We start from the raw sequence: 27,446 nt of genomic DNA on the forward strand, positions 1-27,446 counted from the left end.
AGTCCCACGGAAACACATAAATTGTGCCTGCAAGTTAATTGTAAACTCACACTAGAATAAGGGCGGAAGTAAATAATGGTTTTGAATACAATGCGGACTAAAAGTAATAAGTAAAGTAAAGAAATTTAAATGAGCGCAGCGGAGTGAGCAAAACATCGAAACTAGCAAAGATTAAGACGTTACAGGAAGACCGAAATCTTCAATGGTATGTGCCCATCAAAACATATGTTGTAAGCTTGTAGTATAGTCCTAGAGCCACTCTTGATATTTGTAAGTATAACTAAGAGGACCCAGGTAAATAATACTTTCTATTTTAAATAAGCTTCGTACCACACACGTCATTGTTGTACTTACACGCCAGTGCTCATTACGGTGGACGTGGAGTTCTTTATTATTCTCCTATTAATTACAAAGCTAGTGTTCACTACTGGCATCGCCAAGAGTTTTTTATTATTCTCCTATTAATTACAAAAGAGGCGGAATTGAGGCTTTTACCATCGCCTCTAATTACCTTGATATTTTAGCCTTTATAACAGTAATACATTTTGTGGACGGCGGAATACTGAGTGGGGCCTTCACACTCATGAAGGCTATTAAACCAACAAATTCAACAAAGAATGCCGATGGAAAATGGGTCGCCTTGGACTAATTTGAAGGACTTCCTCCGCACCACACACGCGGAGCGCCTCGCAAACTCCGGATAAAACTCATCATCTCATCGTCATCCTCGATCCTAAACCCCGCCATTCTCCTCTGCTCCTTCCCCATTCCCCATGGAGGTCTCCGCCTCCGCCTCTACGCCTCAAGCTCTCACCCTACTCACTTGCCCGCCTTGCTTCCTCTCTCTTTACCCTTCCGCCCGCCGGCACGGCCGCGCCGGCGGGGGAGGGCTCCTGCTGCGGCCTCCGCCTCGACGGAGGCTGGAGCTGGGGTACCGTGCCCGCCGCCCGGTGGCATGCTCTCTCAGCGGCTCCTCCTCCACTGCGCTGGACGTGTTAGGCGGCTCGGTGGTCGCCGTGGCCGCTCTCCTCGCCGCCTTACAGCTGGTTTGGCTCAGGTGGCGCGGCGCAATGCATAGGGAATCTCCGGAGGTGTGCTTCTTCTTGATACTGGTTTTATCCCTCTTAACTTAGTTCTGCTCTTTGAAGAATGATTTGAATTGAACTCAGGCTCCTCTTTAGTATATATGCATATGCACCGTAACTTAGATTATCGCGCATGCACATTAAATAAAACGAATTTGCTAATTCTCCAAAACATTCAGAGTACTAGAGCATCAAAGTGCATGTAAATTTTTGTACAAAGACACGATCATACAAGAAAGGGAAAAGATTGTACCCATTTTTCCTAATATAAGTGTGTTTTCTGTACAGTACACATGTGGTCGTATTTTTTAACAGAATAAATAGAATTTTCTTGACTTTAAAACCAATTACATCCAAATTAGAAAGCTGCCAGTTCCGGGCCATCTAAGTACAATTCGAGAAATTTTAGTTTTCTGATGTTTACTCCTCGAAGACAGGAAAGTTTATTGGGGACAAGTGTTGGTGATGTCAATGCTATCGGCAATGTCTTAAGTCCAAAGGCTGGATCCAAATTAGCCACTGCTGATTCCTTTTTCTATAGATATTGGTAATTCTGAGGTTAAGGCATTAGACCAGTTGCTATCCCTTGATTGAAGACTTAGGGATATTTTTGGAGATAATGGAAGCTTTATTACCCTGATCTCTCGCCAGAAATGGTAAAACCAAGACAACGAAACATCCCAAGTACAGTTGGTAGAAACATGTAAATCAAGACAACTTTAAAGACTAAGGAGCCTATCAGTCGCATGCCATCCGAACCGGGACATAAACTCCCTGGTAATCTATGTGAGCTGCTTGACGTGAAGCCACATCAGCTCCTTATGTTGCACCTTCTATAACAACGCCCATGACTGTAGCCAACTGGTACACCAGAGTAGCACCTACATACAACATTGAACCTTCTTTTTGTCAAAAAAAAATCAATTCTTCATAGCCAAATAGATCAAAACACCATTGCAACCCCGGCCACAGTTAGTGTTCCTAGAGATTTGTCACCCCCCTGTAACCAAGAGTCAAATATATTAGAAATACTACAATGTGGTGTGATGTTAAAGGCTCACTACACAGCATGCCGTGCAATTTGTGCCAAACTGCGATCAAGTAAAAAATGTTGTATACTTTTCTGCTTGTAATAAAAACTACAATGAGTGCCCCCTTGTCATTTGCGCTTAACCAATTTGTCCTTCATAAGGACTACTTGTCTGCAAAGAAACCAGATGAATACTTTGATTTCCGTTTTCATCGGAACCTGACCCACATATCCATTAGTGCCGCATACATGAAGTGTACAGAAAACACCCTTGGCTGTCTGAAGAAGATCCCACCTAAAGGGTCCTGCTCCAGAGTTAGTTGCATCCCTACAACTCTCAGTACGATCTCATTTCAGTTTATTAAATTTTGGCGAATGAGAGCCTGACGGTAATCAATCAGTGGATTAGGCACTCCGATGACAGAGGCAACTGCGCGGAATAGCCGTGGGTACATATCTGAAAACTGCATGTCCCCGATACGTTTATCCTCCCCAAATCTCAATTATTCACTATTCTCCACACTAAACGAGCCCAGTTGTATAGAAGTGTCTTTTACTCCCATTAAGCCCTTCCATAACGAGATTCTATTAGTTAAGCTTAGGGGTATTAGAGTCATTGGTAAGATTTACAATTGGCAAGACTATCCTCATCACGCTTCTCAAATCGGCATAGGCTTATAAATTACTGAAAGCCTAATCACTTGTATTATCCATCATTCAGCGTTGTCGGATAGCGAGTAATCAGCATAAGGAGTTTTGGGCCGTGGTATGGTCATCGTGTTGCTTGCAAAATGACGATGTAGCCAGTCCTGGATGTAGCCATCTTGGCGTTTCTCTTCTATGTTACTGATACGTCTACCATAGACGTATCCTTGAAAATTAAGCATTGCTTGCTATTTCTCACAAATAAAATGAAATTTTGTTCATTGATTGGATGAGGTCAGCTTTGAGCCCTTATCTTTTTTGCTTTGGTGATGGATGGCTCACAAGGGATATACAAGGAGATATCCCATGGTGTATGCTCTTTGCGGATGATGTGGTGCTAGTCGAGGATAGTCGGACGGGGTTAATAGAAAGTTAGAGCTATGGAGACAAACCTTGGAATGGAAAGGTTTTAGGCTTAGTAGAACTAAAACTGAGTACATGAGGTGCGGTTTCAGTACTACTAGGCACGAGGAGGAGGTTAACCTTGATGGGCAGGTGGTACCTCAGAAGGATACCTTTCGATATTTGGGGTCAATGCTGTAGAAGGATGGTGATATCGATAAAGATGTGAGCCATCAAATGAAACCCGGATGGATGAAGTGGTGCCAAGCTTCTGGGCGATTCAACCCGCCATGTTGTATGGCACTGAGTGTTGGCCGACTAAAAGGCGACATGTTCAACAATTAGGTGTAGCGGAGATGCGCATGTTGAGATGGATGTGTGGCCACACAAGAAAGGATTGGTTCCGGAATGATGATATACAGGATAGAGTTGGGGTAGCACCGATTGAAGAGAAGCTTCCAACATCGTCTGAGATGGTTTGGGCATATTCAGCATAGGCCTCCAGAAGCTCCAGTGCATAGCGGACGGCTAAAGCGCGATGATAATGTCAAGAGAGGTCAGGGTAGACCAAAATTGACATGGGAGGAGTCCATAAAGAGTGATCTAAAGGACTGGAATATCACCAAAGAACTAGCCATGGACAGTGGTGCGTAAAAGTTAGCTATCCATGTGCCAGAACCATAACTAGGTTTCGAGATCTTGTTGTTGTGTGTTGTTGTTGTTGTTGTTGTTGTTGTTAGTCTTAATTTGACGAATGAAATGTAATTCACTATGTCTGGTAGTTGTTTTCTAACTTGCAGTCATCTTCAATATTTGTCAGGTTTTATATACACAGGTCAAAAGCAATGTAAACAAGGCCCTCGGAAGAACAACACAATCCATACATGATAGTAATGATGCATGTTGTGCAACTCATGAAAATAGCTTTTCAGAGCTATCTATTTCTGAAGGAATGACTATTAATGAATTGGAGTGCCGGGCTAGTATTTCGTGCATATACCCTGTAAATAAGACAACGCAGGCGGTTTCTGTAACTAATCCAGGGGCAATGTTACACACATTAGTTGATGTATCTCGGCAAGAAGAAGTTGGTTGCTCAACTTCAGCAGAAAAAAGAAATTCTACAGAAAATGTTATGGATGTTCTTGCAACGCCTTATTCTGGTCCACCAGGACAACATAAAAGCAAGTATGTCTCTAACAGAATTGGCTGGCAAGGTGGGCTCTCGTACCAATTTTTATCCCTTTCAGAAGTACAGAAAGATGCTCAAAATGGCAATGGTCTTGGTGACAGCCAAACAAACAGCAACAATACTCATTTACTTCGATGCCATCAGTGTAATGATGATGAAAATATTGATTTGACATCTCTTTCATCCTTCAAAAGAACAGTGGAATGCCCTCTCAATTTTGTTCCGCAAGCCAGTATTGGAAATTTGTTCAGACCAAGAAAAGCAATTGAGTTTGCTGATTCATATGTAGGGGGCTCTCATCTGACACCAGGTTTAACTTTGGAATTTAAGCACTCTTCTTGGCACTTCTGCTGATATCCGTGATTTCTTCCCTTTCCTTATGAGCATTCTCTATATTCAGGGAAATTAGCTCTATTTGCATGCTTAAGGGAGGGTCCTGCCAGCAAACAACAGAAAGCAGTGAAAGACCATGATGATGCAAAAACTATTGGCTGGAGTATTTCTGATATACTGAATAAAGAGAATCTAGATAAATTCATTCCAGCGACAACAGCTGGATTAAACGGCACAGTGGATACATCAGATTACATGAGGCGATACAAGAGTTCTTTAACAGATGGAAGGTATAATGTTTGGTAGATGATTTTGACATATTGTCCCAGAGCAGGCCTTAAGTTACTGTATGTTATATCCATTCAAATGTAATCTTTCCACATATCAGTTTTTCAGTTGACACATCAATTTGGTATTGTCAGGTTGAAGGACTGTGTGGATTTGTTGGAAAGCATGGAGCAGAAGGGATTGCTTGATACGAAGAAGGTGATTAATTACCTGTTACAGTTTAGCTTTTGTAATGTACTCTTCAAATTTCTCATTTACATCTGTTTCTTAGATCCACCATGCCAGCTTTTTGAGTGCATGTAAAAAACAAAGGGCTGTTATGGAAGCTGTTCGCTTCTGCCGATTGATTGAAAATCCGAAAATGAGCACCTTCAATATGCTTTTATCGGTTTGTGCTAATTCAAAAGATTTTGAAGGTAACTCAATCAGCTTTTCTTGTCAGATGTGCTCGAGTAGAAGATGAGAATTGAGTATGACCAAATGGTTTTACCTTTACAGGGGCCCTCCAAGTTATGGTGCTCCTAAAGGAGGCTGGGCTAAAACCCGATTGTAAACTTTACACCACATTGATATCAACTTGTGCAAAGTGTGGAAAAGTTGATGCGATGTTTGAGGTAAGCACATAAGACAATCAAATTCCCACCCTTATTAACAGTGCCAGCTCCTGTTTGTGACCATGAGGGGAAGGCGGCCATCATTTGCTCTACTTTTTCCAACCTCATGGGGATTACTATTATTTTGATCTTAGCACCACTGTTCAGCAGATTGATGATCTTGAGGCTCTCTCTGTCTCTTTCTCGTTTGAGGAAACTTATTGTGCAGTTTGCTAGCAATCCAGTTGATGGTTGTAACGGTCTCTTCACCAAAACATGTTGGGATATTATAAAAAATGACTTTAATAAACTAGTCCAAGACTTCTTTGATGGGTCGGTCAACCTGCAAAGTATTGATGATTCCTTCATCACCCTTGTTCCAAAAAATTCCAACTCTTAGGGCCGTGGTGTTTATCTCCCTATCTCCCTCCTGAATTCTTGTATTAAGGTTATCACCAAAATTCGTTCCAATTGCCTTTAGAAAGTTATTCTCTCTCTGGTTTCATTAAATGTTGCATGATCAAAGACTGCCACGCGTGGAGCTTCGAATTTCTTCACAAGTGTCATCAGTCTAAGACATACATTTGTTAAGCTTCATGCACTAGCCAACGCAACCAAAAGTCCGAACTGATAGAAAGGGCTAGGCAATCCACATATACACGTCAGCACTCCCTCTCACGTGTGACGCGGGAAGTCAACACGTGGATAGATTCAAGAGGTATGGCTCAAGAGGCCTATACATGGACACAAAGGGGGGCAACAACAATTTTTAGATAAATTGCGAAAGCCAGGATTTGAACTCAAGACCTTAGCTCTGATACCATGTTAAGCTTCATGCACTAGCCAACACAACAGTCCGAACTGATGGAAAAGGCTAGGCAATCTACATATACACGTCAACAACATTATCATTTTTTAGCTCGACTTTGAAAAATCTTTTGACACGGTGGAACACTACACAATCATCTCCATGCTTAACAACTATGGCTTTGAGGATTGGATGGATCAACTCTCTCCTCAGCTCTTGCACTTTTTGTGTGCTTCTTAATGGTGTTGCCAGCAAGAAATTCTGCCTGCATGGCCTTAGGTAAGGGGGGACCTCTTTCTCCCCTCATCTTCGTGTGCTGCTGATCTTCTGCAAGCAATTACCAGCAAGGCTTTGTACCTCAATCTTCTGCATTTCCCGATCCCTATGGCTGATGAGGACTTCTGATGTAGGGTGGAACCCTAGGTGGACGATCTTTCACGTTTGGAGGGGATCCTACGGGGATTCACGAAGAACGCGCGGAAGAACACGAGGAAATCACGGGGAGGAACAAGGGAAAACACTCAACCAACAAGGAATCGGTCACACAAGTGCTAGATCAAAGAACACAAAGAGATACACGAGATCCAAAGTCAACAAAGGTAAGGATACAAAGGTAACCGATCTTCTCCGTGAGGAGGTCTTGAATCCACAAGGGGATCTTCCCACGAGGGGGTCTTGAATCCGATAGGATCTTCTCCGAAGAGGCCGCGGTCTCTCACGAGGAGGAGATCCGATGGATGAGCGAAGCTCTATCTCTAATTTGAGCTAAATCAACGCTAAACCTAACTAGGACGAGGTGGAGGAGTATATATAGTCATGGGCCACGAAGGGGTAAGTGAAGGGGTACATGGGCTGCGGCCCAACACACTGTGCGCAGACAGGCGTCGGACGTCCGGAGGGTTCCGGTCGTCCGGAGGCTCGGGAAGGTCCGGACGTCCGATGCTCTTCGGACTTCTGTAGATTCGGCTCGGGTGCGCTTCGGTCGGACGTCCGGAGGGGGTCGGTCGTCCGGAGGCTCGCGGGGTCCCGGACGTCCGGAGTTCTTCGGATGTCCGCAGATTCGGTTCGGTGGTCGCTGGCACGGTCGTCCGGAGCCTGGGAGTCGTCGGACGTCCGGTCCTGGTCGGACGTCCGGCCGCTGTAGCTTCGGGCAGCTTCTTCTCTTGGTCCTTGTACTTGGTGTCCTCGCCGTCTTGTCCATGGTCTTCCTCCTTGTTCCTGGTCATGCATAGCACATATATATGAGGTAGTAACCATGTCTCACATGTGGGAAGTGACGGTTCGGAAAGGAGCGAGTTCACCTTGTGTCCAATGGCGTATCGTTGAGGCCTCGTCATAAGTCCTTTTGGGGTTTGGAGAGTAGTCGGAGTGTACATGGGGATGAACGTGGGATGCTCCGCATCATCTCCCCCCCCCCTTGGGAAAGATCCGACCTCGGATCGTGATCCTCATCACCATGGAAACGATTGTCGTAGACGGACTTGTAGTTGGACGAAGTTGAAGACATGGCGTAATCCAAGTAGTCCAAGGTGTCGCCGGAGTGATAGACATGCAAAAAGAGCAAACACAAGCAACACTCGGAAATATAATGGTTAGCGCACACAAAGTGTCCATCATGTAAGAATGAGTCCGTGCGGCAAGATTGGTCGTGACAAAGCACATGAAGCTTATCAAGATGATCTAGAATGAGATGCAAAGCATTCATGGGAGGAAGTGCAATCATTGTGCACACAAATGTATTGTAAATATGATCAATGCAACCACGGTGCAAAATGATGTCATAGTGAGACGGTTTATCAATAGCATGAATATGGCAATGGATGCTCAATATGATTATGTTCATATTGAGCATCCAAAGTGGTCGGACCCTTCCCCAGACCCTGCGCAAGCGGGAGCTACATGCACTGGGGCTGCCCCTTTATGCTCAATATGATTATGTTATCATGCAATTGATGGTAGGCAATATGATTACGATGTATGAATATGCCATCAAGAAAGATCACAACAAATTTGCTAAGAAAATGCGCAAGCTCGTATATCATGGATGAATTGGGAATAGGTGCAACAAGACAATCATAATGTGTGTTAATCCATGCATAGGGTGCAAATTTGTCATGGGTGTTGTTGTACCATAGCTCAATGTCGTGGCACTCCTCAACTTGAAGGTCCATAGGGTCCATCTCCAATGCTGGTCCTCCATCCAATATATGTATCATGTAGACAAGAAGAAGGAAACAACAATGAAAGAATGACCCATCCAATATGCATATGTGAGGATGGCTCAAAGAGAAGGAGTTCACCTCAAGAAAGTTCCCAAAGATGTTGGAGTTGTACATCATGTATGCCTTCACATAACCAATATGTCGCATAACGGCACCGCCTTGTGAATCCTCCAAAATGAAAGAACATGATAAACACTCGGAAAAACAAATGAGGTTAGTGCAAATGCAACACCTATCATTCGTGTGGTAAGATACCCAACAAGTGTATGCATCTTGCTCATCATAAGAAAGGATAAGGGAGTATTGCATAGTATGGAGGCATATGATGCGAGAACAACCAAATGCAATAGGCTCAATCAAACAAGCATGCATCACAAGTAAAGTGTCCAAGTCTCCAAGATCAATAAGCATAGCAAGTTGGCACTCAATACAAGGTGACATGAGAGATGCAACTAATGGAGACAAGAGGCAATGATCATGACAAATCAAGTGAGAGGCATCAACATCTATGTCATCAACCCAAGAAAGTAAGTAATAGTGGAACATGGGTGATGCAACATAGCAAACAATCATAGCAATCAAGTCAAGCAAGCTAGTAGTGTGAAGATGCAACGTACTAGAAGGAATCATGGCAAGCATGTCATGTGTGCAAATAGTGGGCATGAGTAATGGACTTGACATAGCACAAGCATGAAAGCAAGATATGAGTAAAGTGTCATCAATGTATTGGCGAGAGACCATATGTAAATAGCAATGGGGCATCATGACTCTCCCAACACAACAAGCATCAATAACATGGGGCACATGATAAACATGGCAATAGCAACAAGGATCTCCACCAAGCATGCAAATACACATAGAAGTATCATAATGGTGAATCATGGGTAGATGCAAGCAAGGGTCACAATTGCATGGCAAATGCATAGAATCAAGTATAACATGCAAAGTGAACACGGGAAAATGAGCATAAGGTGACAAGTGGTAAATAGCCCATAGCCGTGTGAGAGACAAGTAAAAGAGATGCGTGTAGTCCTTGCGCGAAGAGAACGGTGGTAAGGATAGTCCACGGTATCCCAAAGTGTCGTTGCTCTCAAGAGCTCGTTTCGTCAACTCTTGAGATTGAGAGGTTGACGAGTATATGAGAGTACCTACACAAAACAAAGACAAAGGAAAAATTGTGTGTGCATGGTATATGTACACACCATCCATCATGATGCGCACATGCATGTGTCGGTTAGCACAAAATAGCCAACGCTCAAATAAATGAGATGCGCGATATAGAAACATGTCATCCATCATGATAGGTTTGTTGTTATGAATGGCATAATGGAGACTCAAAGGATGTAATGCATCATGAGAAATATTTAGAGCATTGTTATTCATGGAATGCATATGGTGCACGCAATTATGGAAATCATGCAAAGTATGAAATGCATCAAGGTCTCCTAATATGTATGAGAAAACTATGGGGGTCTCATGAGCATGAGTAGCAACATCACATGGAGAATATTGACAACATCCAAAACAATGCATATTTGGAACAATGTGATCATGGCATGACATAGTAGATGAATTGCGCAAATCATGTAGAGGAAGCATGGCAATATCATCACATGAAAAACAAAAGCCAATGACCATCATCTCGTCATCTATGCCATAAGTGCAAATGGGATTGATTTTAATGGGGCATGCATAGTTACTATGTTGAGATTGAAATGAGGCAATATGGGAGATCTCACTCATAGCATATGACAAGTTCAAAGGATTGTCAAACATGATGTGACCAAAAGAATTTTCACATGATATCCTATGGAGCATAGCATCACAACTAGGCAACTCAACATGCTCATCATCATATTCATCATAAATAGGTAAGTCAAGGCATGAAGAAGTCTCACTAGCATGAAGCATGGGAATAGGTGGGTCAACATCATGGGAGCAATCGATGTCAAGAGAGTCCACTAGTGGGACAAGATAAGCACCATCACCTATGTTACCTTTGGAGCGTCGCTCATGTGTTGTAGGTGAGGTGTTGAAGATCGTCTCGTTGTCATCTTCATCTTGATGGAACCATGTGGGGGGTGCATCATCGTCCACCATGGCCATCGGTTTTCCCATTGGAGGGATGGATTCGTCAAGGGTAGGCATGTCGTCATGTAGGAGACCTAGCACCAAAGAAGAAAACACACTAGGAGTAGAGGTTAAGTCGTTAGAAATCATAGTGGCCTCACATGCCGTGTCAACTACCTCACTCTCTAAGTGTTGTGGCTCACTCACTCCCTCAAGGATGCTCTCACTCATATGGTTGGTGGAGTCACTAAAATGGCCCTCAACCTCACCTAGGATGTGTGGCATGCTCTCATGTGTGGGGCTAGTGGTGGTCACACTCATCCTCTCATAGGAAATGCTCTCAATGTCACGTATGGTGGAGTCACTCATGTCACTCATGTGGTGGTGGCTCTCCTCATATGACAAATGGGGCATCTCGACATATGTGGGTGTCGGAGAGATGTAGGTGCAAATGTCTCCATGTGCGGTCTCGTAGCTTGACTCGGAGTAGGAGTTCAATATGGGCGCCGTCTTGATGTTGTTGAAGAGGTTCGCGCTCGTCGCCGTGGTCGAAGGGGATGGCCCTTGCTCGACCGTCTTGTCACCGTCTTGGTGTGGGAGGCCCATATGATGTGGCACCTCGTAGCTCGTCTCCATGACCGAAGGGAGTTTCCCATGCTCGGCCATCTTCCTTGAGGGGCTTCCGAAGATGGAAGTGTCGCCCTCGCTCGTAGGTAGTGTCGCCCTCGCTCGTAGGTAGTCGCCTTGGACTTGATGAAGTCGTTGTAGGCGTACTCGTGGGAAGTAGGCAAAGATGTCGTACGTCCAAAGGCGAAGATGCCTTGAGAACACTTGGCGAAGATGCCGAAGTGGTTGATGTAGCCGTAGCGCCGTCTTGGTGGTGGTCGTCTCGCGGTCTTCTCTTGTGCTTATGAAGCTTGGACTTGGCGTGAAGTAGGGCTTGTTGGGACTTGTGCACTTGCGCTTGTGGAGCATTTTCATGATGATGATGTCGTTGTCGTGCTTGAGCTCGTTGGCATTCGTCGTCGTCGTGCACATGATGCTTGGAGGTGACTTGCCCTTCATGACGATGTTGATCACGAACGTGATGGTGGTCGCCATGTAGATGTTGACTTGGACGACTTGCGCTTGCATCTTGTTTGCGCTCCGAAGACTTGTGTCTTGAATGTCGCCGTCTTGAAGATGATGAAGGGGAAGCAGACTTGAGCAAGGTTCGAATCTCCTCCATCCTTGCATCTTGCTCCTCTTTATGTGCGGCAAGCTTCTTGTCGATGTAGTCCCTTCTCCTTGCTTCAGAGTGACGAATGTCGATGGAGATGTTCTCGATGCGCTCTCGCAATCTTGATTGTGCGCCTTGCACTTGTCGTTGTAGATCGAAGATAGACGCTTTGGTGATGTAGTTGTTCACGCCGTCGTTGTTGTCGTAGACCGGAGATGAAATGCCTTGCCTATCCATCACATGACTCGAGCAAATATGAGTGGGAGAAAGAGAAGAACTTATACCAATGTACCTTGACCGATGTTGACAATGAATCAAGTTCACTCAAATGCGGACAATGAAATAGCACTATTGGTACCAATTCTTGTCGGTTCTCACACCTACACAAGTAAAGCTTATAGTGGAGCTCGGTGAGGATAGTGGCACAAAAATTTAATGCAAAATGTTAGCAAGAGTCAATAATGTTGAAAGAGATTCACAAATTCGCAAGTGAAACAAATGGACCAATAGCAAAGAATGGCACACGGAAACACACACACGGATAGATAAATGGGGTCGTGCAACCAAGGAATGAGCACAAAATGTGGAATCCACGGAAAACGCTCGTGTTGCACAACTCAAGAGAGACGCTAGCACGATTGCTCAATAGGCGGATACGACACTTGTGCACAACCTATAAGATGCAAGATGGATAAACTTTTTATCCCAAGTATGCTATATATGTATGGTTCCCGGTGTTACTCTCAAGATGATCCAAGATGATCGGATATGACAATCTTATATGCAATGTGTTATGATGCTATGGCACTTGCTTACAAGCTTCTTTGCTCTCTTTCTTTTGCTTAAAAGCTTTATTTCTCTTTTTTTTTCTATGGCCACTTTTGCACAATGCACAAACTAAGATAGCAATTGTGTATATGCGGGAACAAACTTGAGACACAATGGATGATATGATACCAAGATGATATGGTATGTATGCAATGGATGATGTAGATCACTAATGTGCACAAGTAACGTTGCCGGCAATACTCAAATGGCTAGTCTCGATAGGCAAGTAACGCAAAATGGGCTAGGGGTTAACAATGCAATGGCAAGGGGAATATACAATGGTGTCGTCGAGGTTACCGTCCTTTGCGATGATGAGTGGCGGTGTTCTTGATGTAGATACCAAGATGATGGAGACTCGTCCCTAAGTAGCCGAAACACCTTAGGAAACGGAAAAACCGCGAACTCAAAATCTCAAATGACCAATGTCAAATGGTGGTAGCGGAAAGCGGTGGTGGTTTTGCACTAGGCAAATGCGGAAGTGGAATGATGGATATACACGTGTCCGAATTGAAGTTGCCGTCCCTAAGTAGCCGAAACACCTTAGGAGACACAAGCCACAACTCAAACAAGCTCAAACAACTATTGGGTTAAGTTGGGGGTGGCGGAAGTGTATGGTGGGCACGCCTATGCGGAAATGGTGGTGGTGGTTGATGAAGAAGCAATCGTCCCTAAGTAGCCGAAACACCTTAGGAGACTCAAAGCACTACTCAAGCAACCACTAATGCTATATGGAACAAAATGGGTTAGGTTGCGGAAGTCGGTGGTGGCTATGCGGATGATATGGTGGAGGACCTAGGCAAACTTGCCAAATTTTCGAAAATTTGATGGAGTCAAATGGTGTTGGTGGTATTTTTGTGGGAAGGGGGATGTCAAGAGCTTCAAAACGAGCTAAAGAACGTCAAAATCGGAGTTCGGATGAATTAGTTATGGGCAAAACAAAAATCAGCCGAAGTCTGAAACTACAGGTTACGGACGTCCGGAAAGGTCGGATGTCCGGGGCGTCGGACGTCCGGAAAAGTCGGAAATCCGTAAATTTGGTTCGGGTTAGGTGTTCCGGTCGTCCGGAAAAGGTCGGACGTCCGGTCGTTCCTATGGCTCCGGACGTCCGTAAAACTCCGGTCGTCCGGTGAGTCGGGGTCAACGCGAGATGCGAGTTCCGGGCGCGATTTTGGGCGGAAAATGGAGATTTCGGGGTCAAAATTGACGAGATTTCGTGGATGAAAGATGGGGAAACTTGGGGAGATGCTAGATCCACTTGAAACCAAGCAAATCCACGGATCAAAATCAACAAAACATCATCAAACCAACAAATCACAAAAATTTTGGAGGCTATTTTTGGTGGGGATTTTCAGATTTAGGACGAAATCAACAAAATCAAGCTAGAAAACAAAGGGTAGGGGCTCCAAAAACGTGATCAACGTGGCTCATGATACCAAGATGATGTAGGGTGGAACCCTAGGTGGACGATCTTTCACGTTTGGAGGGGATCCTACGGGGATTCACGAAGAACGCGCGGAAGAACACGAGGAAATCACGGGGAGGAACGAGGGAAAACACTCAACCAACAAGGAATCGGTCACACAAGTGCTAGATCAAAGAACACAAAGAGATACACGAGATCCAAAGTCAACAAAGGTAAGGATACAAAGATAACCGATCTTCTCCGTGAGGAGGTCTTGAATCCACAAGGGGATCTTCCCACGAGGGGGTCTTGAATCCGATAGGATCTTCTCCGAAGAGGCCGCGGTCTCTCACGAGGAGGAGATCCGATGGATGAGCAAAGCTCTATCTCTAACTTGAGCTAAATCAACGCTAAACCTAACTAGGACGAGGTGGAGGAGTATATATAGTCATGGGCCACGAAGGGGTAAGTGAAGGGGTACATGGGCTGCGGCCCAACACATGTGCGCAGACAGGCGTCGGACGTCCGGAGGGTTCCGGTCGTCCGGAGGCTCGGGAAGGTTCGGACGTCCGGTGCTCTTCGGACTTTTGTAGATTCGGCTCGGGTGCGCTTCGGTCGGACGTCCGGAGGGGGTCGGTCGTCCGGAGGCTCGCGGGGTCCCGGACGTCCGGAGTTCTTCGGATGTCCGCAGATTCGGTCCGGTGGTCGCTGGCACGGTCGTCCGGAGGGGGCCGGTCATCCGGAGCCTGGGAGTCGTCGGACGTCCGGTCCTGGTCGGACGTCCGGCCGCTGTAGCTTCGGGCAGCTTCTTCTCTTGGTCCTTGTACTTGGTGTCCTCGCCGTCTTGTCCATGGTCTTCCTCCTTGTTCCTGGTCATGCATAGCACATATATATGAGGTAGTAACCATGTCTCACATGTGGGAAGTGACGGTTCGGAAAGGAGCGAGTTCACCTTGTGTCCAATGGCGTATCGTTGAGGCCTCGTCATAAGTCCTTTTGGGGTTTGGAGAGTAGTCGGAGTGTACATGGGGATGAACGTGGGATGCTCCGCATCAACTTCCCTATTGTTTTGTGATGCAAGCATGTTCTGTTCAACTTCTATGTCTCAAATGCCTTCTGGAAAGCTTTGGTCGATCTGTTGGCTTCGGGTTAATTTTCACAAGTCCTTCATCCTTCACATCAATTCCGGAGGATAAATTGGCCAATTTAGCTGGCCTGATTTTCTGTAAAGGGGGCAACTAATTGTCGGTCAACCACCCACCAGAAGAGGTGTGGTCGGTTTCAGACACAAATTTTTCCCGTTTTAGCAACTTTCTACATTTGGCACCTTATGTATATTGCAACTTTCTTGTTCTGGTAACTTCCAGAAATGCATGTTTAACCTTTCAGAAAAGTTATCTCTTAAACCATTAAGCCGGTTGATGATCCTCCCATGTCAGCATGTTTTGACAACTTTTTTTCGTTAGTACTTGCCAGATTCTTGTCACTTAGGCACTTGCCAGGTTATTGCTACTTAGTTGCGAGTACTTGCCAGGTTAGTAAAACTTCAATATACACCTGTATAGATATTGTTTCATGGTACTTGTGTGGGTTGATGCCGCCCTCTTTTGCTGGTAACACCTGAAAACTAACTCTCTTGCTATGCGCAAACGTTGCGTTGGCATCCTATTGGCATTTTTCCCTTATAGAGAGCAAAGGCATGCATGCATTAATCTCCCACCTACACTTACATCATTGCATTAATTGCTAAATTTCAATTTTCAAGCTCATTTATCTCACAAACTGTTAATCTGGTTAGCATTCTTCACCAGTGAGTTCGTCTCGACGAGGCCGTCAAAACAAGATCCCATGTTGTTGTTAAGCTTCATGCACTAGCCAACGCAACCAAAAGTCTGAACTGATGGAAAGGGCTAGTGCAATCCACATATACTGTAACAGTTGTCATGTTTCGGTGAAAAAAATTAGTCGGCACTAGTTCTCAGGGTATGTCAACATAGTTGGCATGTTAGCAGTGAACAGTTGTCACAATAATTATGTACAATTACCAGGCAATAGTTGTGTGTGTTTTTATACGCAACATGGGAAGACAAGGATGCATAAGTAAAATTGAACTTGATGCCGCCCCTAGATTTTCCGTTCAGAAAAATCTGGACTCAACTTTCGGGATTTTAAACTTTCAGAAATTTCAAATTTGAACTTCTGGAAAAATGAATTTTCAGAATTTTTGAACTTCCAAAATTCAGAAATCATTAATTTTTGAATTTGGGGGGCTTACCTACTTAATAAAACTCATCCAATTTCAAATTTGGAAAGAACTTTCAATATGCACAAGGAGAAAACGTTAAGAAAAAAGCCACAATGTGTGGGCCCCACTCTAGGAAAAGAGGGGTTGAGAGAAATAGAAATTGGTGCCCTCGTGCACGTCCTGAAAGGGGAGCGGTCCACCTCAGCGCATGCGCAAGGCAGGCTTTTTGGGATGTAAGGGTAGACAGTTTTTTTTGTAGAACAATAAGGGTAGACAGCTAGGCGGGCGCCGACCATCCATGCTAGCACTCAAAATTGCCCTAGAGTGCAACATCTTCAATATAAATTAGATGTTCAACATTACATTTGGCAGACAAATAGATAGACTAGAACCAATCAATGATCACCACGGCCGAAGCCCTGGAGGATACCTACCTTGGACACATTGAAGAGGACATCCTCGAAGGCGGCTACTGGTGCGGCTGGTGCGGAAGCGGCGACGGCTTCCTCTGCAGCATAGAAGCAGGTGTCGTGTTGGTTCTTCCTAGCGATTGCCCTCTGCTGCTCCGCTCGTTCGAGAGCATCATGGGCCTTGCACTTCTCGTACTTGGCTCTGGCAAAGTGACGGGCAGCGATCACCTCCTCCTCCTTTGCACGGGCGCCGTGATTGGCGGAGTGCACTTCTGCCTGGTGTGGAGCGGCGAGCGCCTCCTCCTGCTTGGCTTGGGCTGCAGTGGCCTTCTCTCCCTTGGTAGCGGTGGCTTGCTCTTGGCGGCGGCATGACGGACACCTAATGATATAGACATCACGACGGTTGCTCCACGCCATTGCTGATTTCGATCCAAAGTGCATTAGGTGGCTAGGGGAGGTGATCAGCATCTGATCAAAGTAGAGGGGAAGGGGCTGGTGGGGAACATCTTTGGGAAGGCGAGGCGGCTGGCGGGAAATCCCATTGGGTGGCGATGTGGTTGTGCGCGGTCAAAATGGGTGGGTCCAGGCTGTCAGAGTTCCTACTCCGCCCCTCGATTTGGAGACGGCCTCGGAGCGGACGTCCAGACGCTCCGACCCAAAGTAGAGGTCCGCATTGGAGGCCTAAAAGTGTTGGAGTAGGGATCCGTCGATTTGCCCTAAAATTGCCTACTTTCCTTTCACCTACTTGGGGCTTCATTCCGGATGGGCTATCTGAGCATCTCCAAATGGCCCATGGGCTCCAATAGGCTGGTGGTGCGGTAGCAGGCCCAAGCGCAGGTCCGGCCCAACAACAGAGGCGGAAGCTGGGGGCCCACTAAGAGTCAGCATCAGCCGAGACCAGAGAGGGTGCAAGCATTGCAGACAACGGTGAACTTGCCATGTGTGGCGCCGGTGTGAAGAGGCCGAGCCCGGCGACTAGAGCTTGTGTGCGCTCCATGAAAGCAGCCACCTGACACATCCATTCTCGCATGGTGGAGGATTCCTCCCGGAGAGGCATGATAGCCACGTCCAGGTTTGTGTGCAACTCGCTGCGCCTAGTCACAACCGCCTGCTGAAAGCCAGTGTCGGTGACAACTAGACGGTTGGCCGCATCAGCTTCATGTGCCTGAACATCGGTGTTAGAGGCGGGGTCCCGGGTAGAGGGGAGTGTGACGTGAGAGGCAGCGACGGAGAGGGGCGTTGACTGTGCCCACCTAAATTGCCATCCAGTCGGCTCGAAGACCGGGTGAGGTCCCACAGCATGTCCCCGTTGCCGGAGGCGTAGTCATGACCGTTGTGAACTCTGCCGCCAGTGTGAAACCCATTCTCACGGTGGTCCCTATCGTGGTGGTGCTGCGGTATGTAGCGAGGATGTCCGTCGCTGCCGGGACCTTAACGACCTGAACCACTCGCACAGGAGGCGGCGGCGGTCGCAGCTGTCAATCCAAGAGGCGGTGGAACACCATCAACCGACCCCAAATGCCAGACAAATGTGGCCACCGACAGGATGAACGGGGCAGTGCCAACACTGGTCGTGTAGCGAGTCAAGCGATGCCTTGGATAAATCCTCCTCCTAGATCATGAGGGATCTGCAATAGCTGAGATAGCGTTTGGGAGGAGTGTGCTGTTGAATGGTTGGCTCGGCTCGGAGGTGGTGGGGACTGGCTGGAAGGAGTAGAAGTTTCGGTGGTGTATTTCTTCCTATTGGAGGAGAAACTCGGCCACGACGGCGTGGAAATGGAAGGCTAGCTCATTTAGCTGGGCAACATAGAAGTCATGAGCTTTACCGCTGCATGAAGCTTGAAGAAGAGTCCAGTCGTATTTTGGATGCGGAGAAGGAGATACATAGGGGGTAGCCTTCATGCATTGATGATCCACTAGGGATTCTTCTCCAAAGGATGCGTTGATCTCCAAAGGAGAGGGGTAGATATGAGCAAAGCTCTCTCTAGTTCTTCATCTATGCTTTGCTAGCCCTAAAACAGACGTAGAAGACGAGTATTTATAGTCTAGGTTGGTGGAAGGGGTACATGGGTCGTGGTCCTACTCACTGCGCATAGGTAGGCCGGAAGTTCCGGGCTATCCAGAGAGTTGGCACGCCTTGGGGTCATCGAGGACGGAAGTTCCATGGCAGGCCCGAAGTTCCGGGCTATCCAGAGAGTTTGCATGTTCTGGTGTTGCTTCGGGCTGGAAGTTCCGGGGGCTTCAGAGGCCTTCTTCTTGGAGTTTGCCGGCATTCCTCGTCCGCTCCTTCTCCTTCAACTATCTGTTGTTGCGGTGTTGGAGGTTGCTGGTGGTGGCTTGTCTGAGTCATGAGGGGGGTGGGTTGTTGCACCAGTGATGGACGTCGGAGCTGATGAGCTGTGTGTGTGTGGGGGGGGGGGGGGGGGGGGGGGGGGGGGGCTTGGCCGTGGCAGGGGCTGGGCAGGAGGGTGCCGGCGATGGTGCGGTGGTGAGGGCTGGGTGGGCCCTCGGGGTTAAGCTTTTCTTCTGGCCTCTCTTGTTCAATGTAGCATGTAGCACTGGGAGGTGGGAGCCTCTCTCTGTTATTTTCTTGCCGTGTATACATCCTCGTAAATATTCTCTATTTTCATGAAATTTTACTGTCGGGGCCTCCCCTACAGTTTTCGCTCATAACAAAAAACAAATTCATATGTGGGGGTTCCATTTATATCTTGATACTGTACCTCATGTTATCCCTTCTTCTGCACTTATATTTTAGGTCTTCCATGAGATGGTTAGTGCTGGAATAGAGCCAAATGTTAACACATACGGTGCACTAATTGATGGCTGTGCTAAAGCTGGGCAAGTAGCAAAAGCATTTGGTGCTTACGGGATCATGAGTTCAAAGGTGAATTGTTCTATCTCATGAATTTTTATGTTTTCTTGAAGGGAAGTGGTAAGGGAGGCCCATACAATTTTTTTCTTTTTTTTGAAATAATAAGAGCCCGAACTCCCATCTGTGAGGACTTGAACCTGGGTGGCTGGGTTCACTCTCCTAACCAAGTGAGCTAGGCTCACTTAGGAATTTTTATGCTAGATGTGCTTCATTTCACTTGTGCTGTAGATGTTTTTTTCGAGTCGTTGTGCTGTAGATGTGAAGAAATTGTTCAATTAATAAGCCTCTGCAAGCATCTTCATGCTTGATGAACTTACTCAGTCGTACTTGCAGTAGAAGGTGAAGCCAGATCGAGTTGTCTTCAATGCTTTGATCAGTGCATGTGGTGAATCTGGAGCTGTTGCTCGAGCTTTTGATGTTTTATCAGAAATGACAGCAGAATCCTCAGAATCGAAAGGATGCAAGCCAATTCTTCCTGATCATGTCACAGTTGGAGCACTCATGAAGACATGTATTCAGGCTGGCCAGGTGTTTTTTACAGACTAATTTCTTTTCAGAAATGCAAAGCAGAAAATATGCTTCTTATATTGAAAATCAAGTTCTGGGAACCATTCTGTTGTGTAGGCTGATCGAGCTCGTGAGGTTTACAAAATGCTTCGGGGGTACAGTATAAAAGGTACTCCAGAAGTTTACACAATTGCACTGAGAAGCTGTAGCTTGACTGGCGATTTAGGGTTTGCATTGAAGATCTATGAAGATATGAACAAGATCGGAGTTCAACCTGATGAGGTGTTAATGTTTAGTGGAAACATTAAGGGATATGTAACGTGCTCCCCCCCTACAGCCTATTTGACTTTTCTCTTTGCTTAATGCTATGTACTACAGATGTTTCTTAGTGCTCTAGTTGATGTAGCCGGCCACGCTAGGAGGGCTGATGCTGCTTTTGAAATAATCAAAGATGTAAGAGCAAAGGGATTTCATGTTGGAATCATGGCATACAGTTCCTGTATGGGCGCTTGCTGCAATGTAAGTTCTTTGGCAAATTGTTTGATGGAAAATTACCTAAAGGATTGAATTTTGACTTTTGTGTCTATAGTAGTCCTAGAAGTTGTACATAACATACTTAACTCTGTATTCAGCTTGCATCCATGTACTTTTTGGTCTGAAACCATTTCTATTATCAGAGTTTTTCTTTTGCTCATCCTGATCTGATCGCCATTGTATCAGGCCAAGGACTGGAAAAAGGCGCTGCAGCTATTTGAGGAGATCAAGGCTATCAAATTAATTCCAACAGTTCCGATGATGAATGCTTTAATTACTTCCCTCTGTATGTGTACTCTTAGAAGGAAATGCAAAATATTTGTTCACTTACTACCTATTATTTTCTTAAAGAGAAAGTTGCACCAGATGACCCTACACTGTAGCAGCTTGTTACCACTAAACTTGAATGTGAACTTGGTATGGTCCCAAATATGTCAACTGTCACATACACTATCTTATTTAAGTGTTATATTTCAACTGTGACAAGATCAATTCACAAGTTTAGCTGAATCAGAATTTTTTAAATGATTCAATTTGGAAATTTAGGCATGCTAGTGGCACTCCACAATGAGTTTGCAGACCTGCCAAGTTAATTTTCGAATTAAGGGACCTAATGTATTATACTTCAAATATAGGTTCTTCATGCAATTCTTTCCTTGAACACGCATGTATTTCATTCCCTCCAACTTCTTATTTTGTTACTCCTATCTTTGAACTTGGAAAGAACAATGATTTCAGGCTTTAATTAACTACATGATAAAATTGCAGGTGACGGCGATCAAGTTTTAAAAGCTGCTGAGGTCCTTAATGAGATAAAGGAACTACGTGTCCGTCCAAATGAGATAACCTATTCGGTCTTATGTGTGGCTTGTGAAAGGTAAAGTATGGCAAGCACTGGTCGTTTCAAACTATTCTCATGATATTCTTGAGATACTAACAGTTGACCTGCAGAAATGGTGAAGCACAACTAGCTCTTGATTTATTTGAGAAACTAAAAGTAGATGGTATTGGCCTCAATCCCACCATTGTCGGTTGTCTTACTGGTAAGTTTTGTTGGTTGGCACTGTATGGAAGAACTGGAATTTTCATTTTGTGCTGAACTGACCTCTTTTTACTTTTTCTTGTGTCTACTGCTGCTAGCAGTTATTTTTCATCTGTGTACTGTTTTTCCTTTTGATGGCAATCGTTCGTAATGGAATACCTTTTTCTTCAGGTTTATGCCTACAAATGTTTTCCTATGATCTTTCACTTGGCAACATCATTGTCAGATTCAACCAAGGGAAGCCACAGATTGACAATAAATGGTACACACATTGCTGGACTCTATAAATTCTTGTTAATATGTAGTTTATGTTGTAACTTTAGTCAATTCATTGTTATTAAGTAGTATTCTATAGCTCATGTTTACAGATACACATAAAATTGCAACTTAGCAATACATTCAGATCTTGTAGATGCAAGCTTTACCATAGGAGTCCACTACTAGGAAAAACTGCATTTTTTTAAATGTGAACTGAATTGCAAGGTGCTCCCTCCGTTCCAAAATAGATGACCCAACTTTGTACTAACTTTTAGTACAAAGTTGGGTCATCTATTTTGGAACGGAGGGAGTACATCTTAGATTATTTTGTTAGTCATGCTTTAGTTTGAGTATATTGATCTCCTACCTTTACCCATGAGGTAAAGCGTTAAGAAGTTATTATTGGTTAGTGGTATTAGTATTACCCGAGCCCATTAAGTGTCTGGTTTGTTGTTTAGAAGGAGTCCGAGTTGGTACAGTTCTAAACTTGTAATCTTGGTGGTTGGCATTATAAATAAGCGGTGCGGGGTCTTAAGGGCACACTGTTTACCCTATTCTTTATCAAAGCCTCGTTCATATTTGTTAGAGTTGTATATATTTGCCGTGTAATATCCAGCTGCATACGGGGTATTCTGCATATATTCCACACCTGTACATGTGTATATATTAGGCCACCTGGAAATACAAGTTGCTTATTTCCTAACATGGTATTATCGCCCTAGGTATTTTTTCTGCATCTGCAACTCGCGCTCCCGATAGAATTATTTTAGGTCCCCGATCTGAGCAAACTGCTCATTGTCTGCTCTATCCCATAGCTAACCTCCAGCTCACATCCAAGCCATATTGTCCCCTCGTACTATCACCCTAGATATTTCCCCTTATGTGGGCAACTGTTTGCGAGCATGGAGTTCTGCTCCACTGGCAAGATACTGGAGAGGAACACGGAGAAATATGGGTTGCTGCCGAGTCTCAGTCACTGGACTGCTGTTCTACTACTGGTTAGGCCTATGCGTGCTATGGTATGGAGGGGACATAGAGGACAATCTACGGCTTGAATCCATATCCAATCAGGAAAGAGGCATCATGCTATGGAGTTTTTTTCTTTTTAGAAAAGGAGGAAGACCCCCGGCCTCTGCATCTGGGGCTCTGGGCGATGCATACAGCCATTTTATTAATTATTCTCAAAAGACCTTACAAAGAAATACAGCAGTAAGTCTGAAGCCACCGTCTAGGCAACATCTGTTGCTACTCCTATTCATTTGATGAAAGGATGCTGATAGTCTGGGCCTAATACCAAACAGACCTCGCAGCCAAACCTGACATCTAAGACCTGAGTTCCCATCCAGGACACCTACCGGGTATGGGTCACCCACCGGTCCGGCGCACTCCTCAACCAGGACGCCTGCCGGGTATGAGGCCGCCGCAGCCACCTGCCACCAATCCATCTTCAGAGATGTACTGTTGCATCTACCTTGCCCGGTCTAGCTGCCGTCGACGCCACCACGACGCCAGACAACGCCACCATCCTGCGCTCGTCCATCAACACACGCCCAGCAGCGAGACCCCGCTGCTCCATGCCGCTGAGACCCGCCATTATCGACGTATCAGATGCAACGCCGCTCCTCCTTCGCGAACACCACCTTCTACCACTGGTCCTATCCCCTCCACCTGTAGATCCTCTGCACTCCCAACCGAGCCCCAGTGCCCCTGACGACACCTCCAGGAAGGTCACGACGCAAAAAGCGCCGCTGCCGCCACATCCGAAAAGGATTGAAGGTTTTCACCCGGCCGGGGATCGGGGTGGGTAGATTGGGCCCTCAGCTGCGCCTTCATGAAGGAAAGCGGCGCCCATGGGCGTCGCCGCCGCCGGGCCAGCTAGACTGGCCAAGGTTTCCCCCGGACCCAAAGTACACCACCAGGGCTCACCACCACCGGGATGACGACAGAGGCAGCAGGAGAAAGGGGAACCTCCAGATCTGACGCAACGTAGAACCGCGCCATGGCCGGACTCCACCAGCGACCCGCCACCCGCGCGGCCGAGTACGCTGGCCAGCGTCGCCTGCAGACGTCCCAGCCGCCGGCCGCCGCCGCCTCGCTGATAGGGCCGCCGCCCAAGGATCCGCAGGCCACCGATGCGATACTCCAGCCCGCAGGCCGATGATATCGATCCGGGCGCCGAGATCCCCGCCGCCACCTTCCCCGGCGTCGGTGCGGGCTTTGCCGGCGGCCGTCTCCGGCGGCGGCGAGGGACGGAAGGGGGATGAGGGGAGGCGGGCGGCGATAGATATCGCCCCCGAGTCGCCAGGGGGCGACGCGAGGGCCGCGTGAGTTTCTGGCCTCATCATGCTATGGAGTACAATTGGGTTCTAATATGGAATCAATAGATATAAACTTCAATTATTACTGGTACCATATATATAATCAGTTCTGTAGTTTTCTTTGTCAGAAGCTTATATTTGTTGATTCCTTTGTAGGACTTCCTCAGCAATTATGGTTTTCCGTCAGGCAATCACCGCTGGTCTGCTACCCTCAAGCGATGTTTTATCTCAAGTGCTGGGTTGTTTGAGGTTTCCTCATGACAGTTCATTGAAAACCACTTTCATTGATAATATGGGAATAAGTTGTGATATGCCACATCACCCCAATACAAATTCACTGTTGGAAGGATTCGGTGAATATGATATCCGTGCTTTTTCAGTACTGGAGGTAGAGATGTAATCTTTCTATGAAACCATGATTCCATTTCAGTATTCTTTAGGTATTAAAGCAGCATTTATTGTCACAGGAAGGTGGCTTGTTAGGAGCAGTTGCAAGCACTTCCACAAAATACAGTCAAATTGTCATTGATGCAAGAAAGTCAAACATCTACACAGCCGAGGTTTTTTTTCTTATTGCATGTTACTTTCATGAAAACTACTTTAGCACTCTTGTTTGAATTTATGCGATTAGGCCATTGCGGAAAGTAGACGGAGAAGCGATATTTGATAACGAGGTTCAACGATTAACTTTTACATCCCCAGGACAATACTATGAGTGCTCCTTTCCATGTGCTAAATCTACAACCATTAGACGCACTGGCGGAGCTTAGTGTTGTGTTGGGGGGGCTGTGCCCCCCCCCCCCCCCAGCCTTGCACAATTCTCTGAAGAAAAAAATAAATAGAGGGCTTAGTTGGAAGCAAAATTAGTATTTCATCCCCTCAAATGTTCACATTTTGTGTTTGCCCCCCCCAGAAATTCTGGTGTAGCTCCGCCACTGATTAGACGCATCTCGACCATCCCACCACGGCCGGTCCAGTCCCCCTACCATGGACACTCTGACCATCCCGATGATCTTGTGTCTAGCTTACTTGTTTTGTCTAGTTTACTTTGGCTACCCCAGGGTGCCTTTATATATTATTAGGCCAGTGTTACACCTGTTCAACTCGACACCTAACCTTTGAAATATTGAGCTGTAGTGTGCGTGTATAATTTTAGCACTGAGATTATGTTTACATACTTACTACTTAGTGCTTGTGGTAGAAACAACCATAAATATTAAGTGCATCGTACGTACGTAGTTGATTCGGAAGCATAGTATAATCCTTTTTTCTAGGCACTAGAGTATGTAGAATATACAGATATTTCTGGGATGGAGATTTTTGCAAACATATGGATAACATCATATGCATGGAGTATGTTTATATGACAAATATAAATATATACCTATGTGCTGCATATGTGATGTCATACATGCATATCATAGGGGGGTTAGCAATCATCGATCTATGGATGTTTCCATGTAGCTCACCAATATGGAGTATATATACTACTCCCTTTGTTCGGAATTACTTGTCACTCAAACGGATGTATCTGTTAAGCTTCATGCACTAGCCAACGCAACCAAAAGTCCGAACTGATGGAAAGGGCTAGTGCAATCCACATATACTGTAACGCCCCCTCTCACGTGTGACGGGGAAGACAAGTCAACACGTGCAACCTGAAGAGAGCGACGGCGCGCGAAACTCACGTATGACTCAAGAGGCCTCTACGTGGACACAAAAGGAGGCTACCAACATTTTTAATCAATCGCGAAAGCCAGGACTTGAACTCAAGACCTTAGCTCTGATACTATGTTAAGCTTCATGCACTAGCCAACGCAACTAAAAGTCCGAACTGATGGAAAGGGCTAGTGCAATCCACATATACTCTAACAATATCTAGCACTGAAATACGTCTAGATATATCCATTTTAGCGACAACTAACTCCGGACAGAGGTAGTACTTTTCTTATAAAAGGTACTAGTATGGTGTATAGCAGTACGCTTATGAAGTATATATACTTTGAATTGTGACATTAAGTAGGTAGTACATGTACTTCTAATTGAAGCTAGTAAGGAGTATATATAACTATATAAGCACTTTTAATTGCTGTATCAGAGAGAAGTTTATGTTAATATTCTTATAGATAGCCAGGAAAAAGATGGCCATGATGTCAGCCAATGCATCATGCATAGTTCATATTCATACATTCTACATACTCCCTCCGTCCGGGAAAGCTTGTCCCTCAAATGGATGTATCTAGCACTAACTTGGTGCTAGATACATCCATTTGAGGGACAAGCTTTTTCGGACGGAGGGAGTATTACATTACGTCTCAGCAAGTAGACGATGGAAACGAAGCAATATGTTCTTCCGGCCGCATATCGCTTGTCGAAGGCGTAATCGACAAGCGGTGGATTCTTGTGACATGTAATACAACCTCTTTTTATACTTCCTCCGTCTGAAATTAGTTGACAGTCAAACGGATGTATCTAGCACTGTTATACGTCTAGATACATCCGTTTGAGTGTCATCTAATTCCGGATATTACAAGCACGAGACGACAGACCGTCTTAGGTGTGACTACATGTGGTATATATGAGGGGCAATACATATGAGTCCTTAGAGGACAAGTAAACAAGTTGTACTCGTACGCGTTGGTACCAACGCAAAGGCCCACACCGTTGTACTACGTCTAGTCTAATACAGTAGAATTTGGATCACAATTTAACAATCTCCACCTTGAGCCAAATTCCCTCCAGTAGTCGAAGAAAGTAAATAACTCCATCCAAATCAGCATAAACACCTTGTGCGTCAAAGTCCATAGGACTAGTGGGAAATACCAACTAAGCCTGAGCAAAGCTCAAAGTTATTGGTAGGAACCGGCTTTGTCATCATGTCAGCAGGATTATCATGCGTACTTATCTTGCATACCTTCAAATCACCTTCAGCAACAACATCTCGAATATAGTGATATCTGACATCAATGTGCTTTGTTCTCTCATGATACATTGGATTCTTTGTAAGATATATAGCACTTTGATTGTCACTAAATACGGTAGGGCAAGATGAATCTCCACAAAGCTCAGTATATAAACCTTTCAACCAGATAGCTTCTTTGCATGCCTCAGAAATAGCCATATACTCGGCATCAGTAGTG

The 27,446-nt window shown here is 45.5% G+C and overlaps 1 protein-coding gene across 2 annotated transcripts in view; it reads left to right on the forward strand.

The window, feature by feature from the left end:
- The first annotated feature begins 642 nt into the window (after positions 1–642).
- LOC123117400 (pentatricopeptide repeat-containing protein MRL1, chloroplastic) overlaps positions 643–27,446 on the forward strand; it is a 38,369-nt gene continuing 11,565 nt past the window's right edge. The window contains exons 1-16 of one of the 2 annotated variants that reach the window (XM_044538175.1): positions 643–1,091; positions 3,983–4,664; positions 4,755–4,977; positions 5,110–5,173; positions 5,247–5,391; positions 5,474–5,589; positions 19,531–19,659; positions 19,984–20,175; positions 20,272–20,436; positions 20,533–20,673; positions 20,875–20,974; positions 21,457–21,565; positions 21,640–21,731; positions 21,902–21,992; positions 24,463–24,694; positions 24,774–24,866. In XM_044538175.1, the coding sequence (XP_044394110.1) occupies positions 774–1,091; positions 3,983–4,664; positions 4,755–4,977; positions 5,110–5,173; positions 5,247–5,391; positions 5,474–5,589; positions 19,531–19,659; positions 19,984–20,175; positions 20,272–20,436; positions 20,533–20,673; positions 20,875–20,974; positions 21,457–21,565; positions 21,640–21,731; positions 21,902–21,992; positions 24,463–24,694; positions 24,774–24,866 (2,892 nt within the window). In that variant the 5' untranslated portion in view covers positions 643–773. The remainder of the gene's footprint in view (positions 1,092–3,982; positions 4,665–4,754; positions 4,978–5,109; positions 5,174–5,246; positions 5,392–5,473; positions 5,590–19,530; positions 19,660–19,983; positions 20,176–20,271; positions 20,437–20,532; positions 20,674–20,874; positions 20,975–21,456; positions 21,566–21,639; positions 21,732–21,901; positions 21,993–24,462; positions 24,695–24,773; positions 24,867–27,446) is intronic. The other variant, XM_044538170.1, reaches the window with a different exon arrangement.

Source organism: Triticum aestivum, chromosome 1B (assembly GCF_018294505.1).
Source record: "Triticum aestivum cultivar Chinese Spring chromosome 1B, IWGSC CS RefSeq v2.1, whole genome shotgun sequence".
NCBI classification, from domain to species: domain Eukaryota; kingdom Viridiplantae; phylum Streptophyta; class Magnoliopsida; order Poales; family Poaceae; genus Triticum; species Triticum aestivum.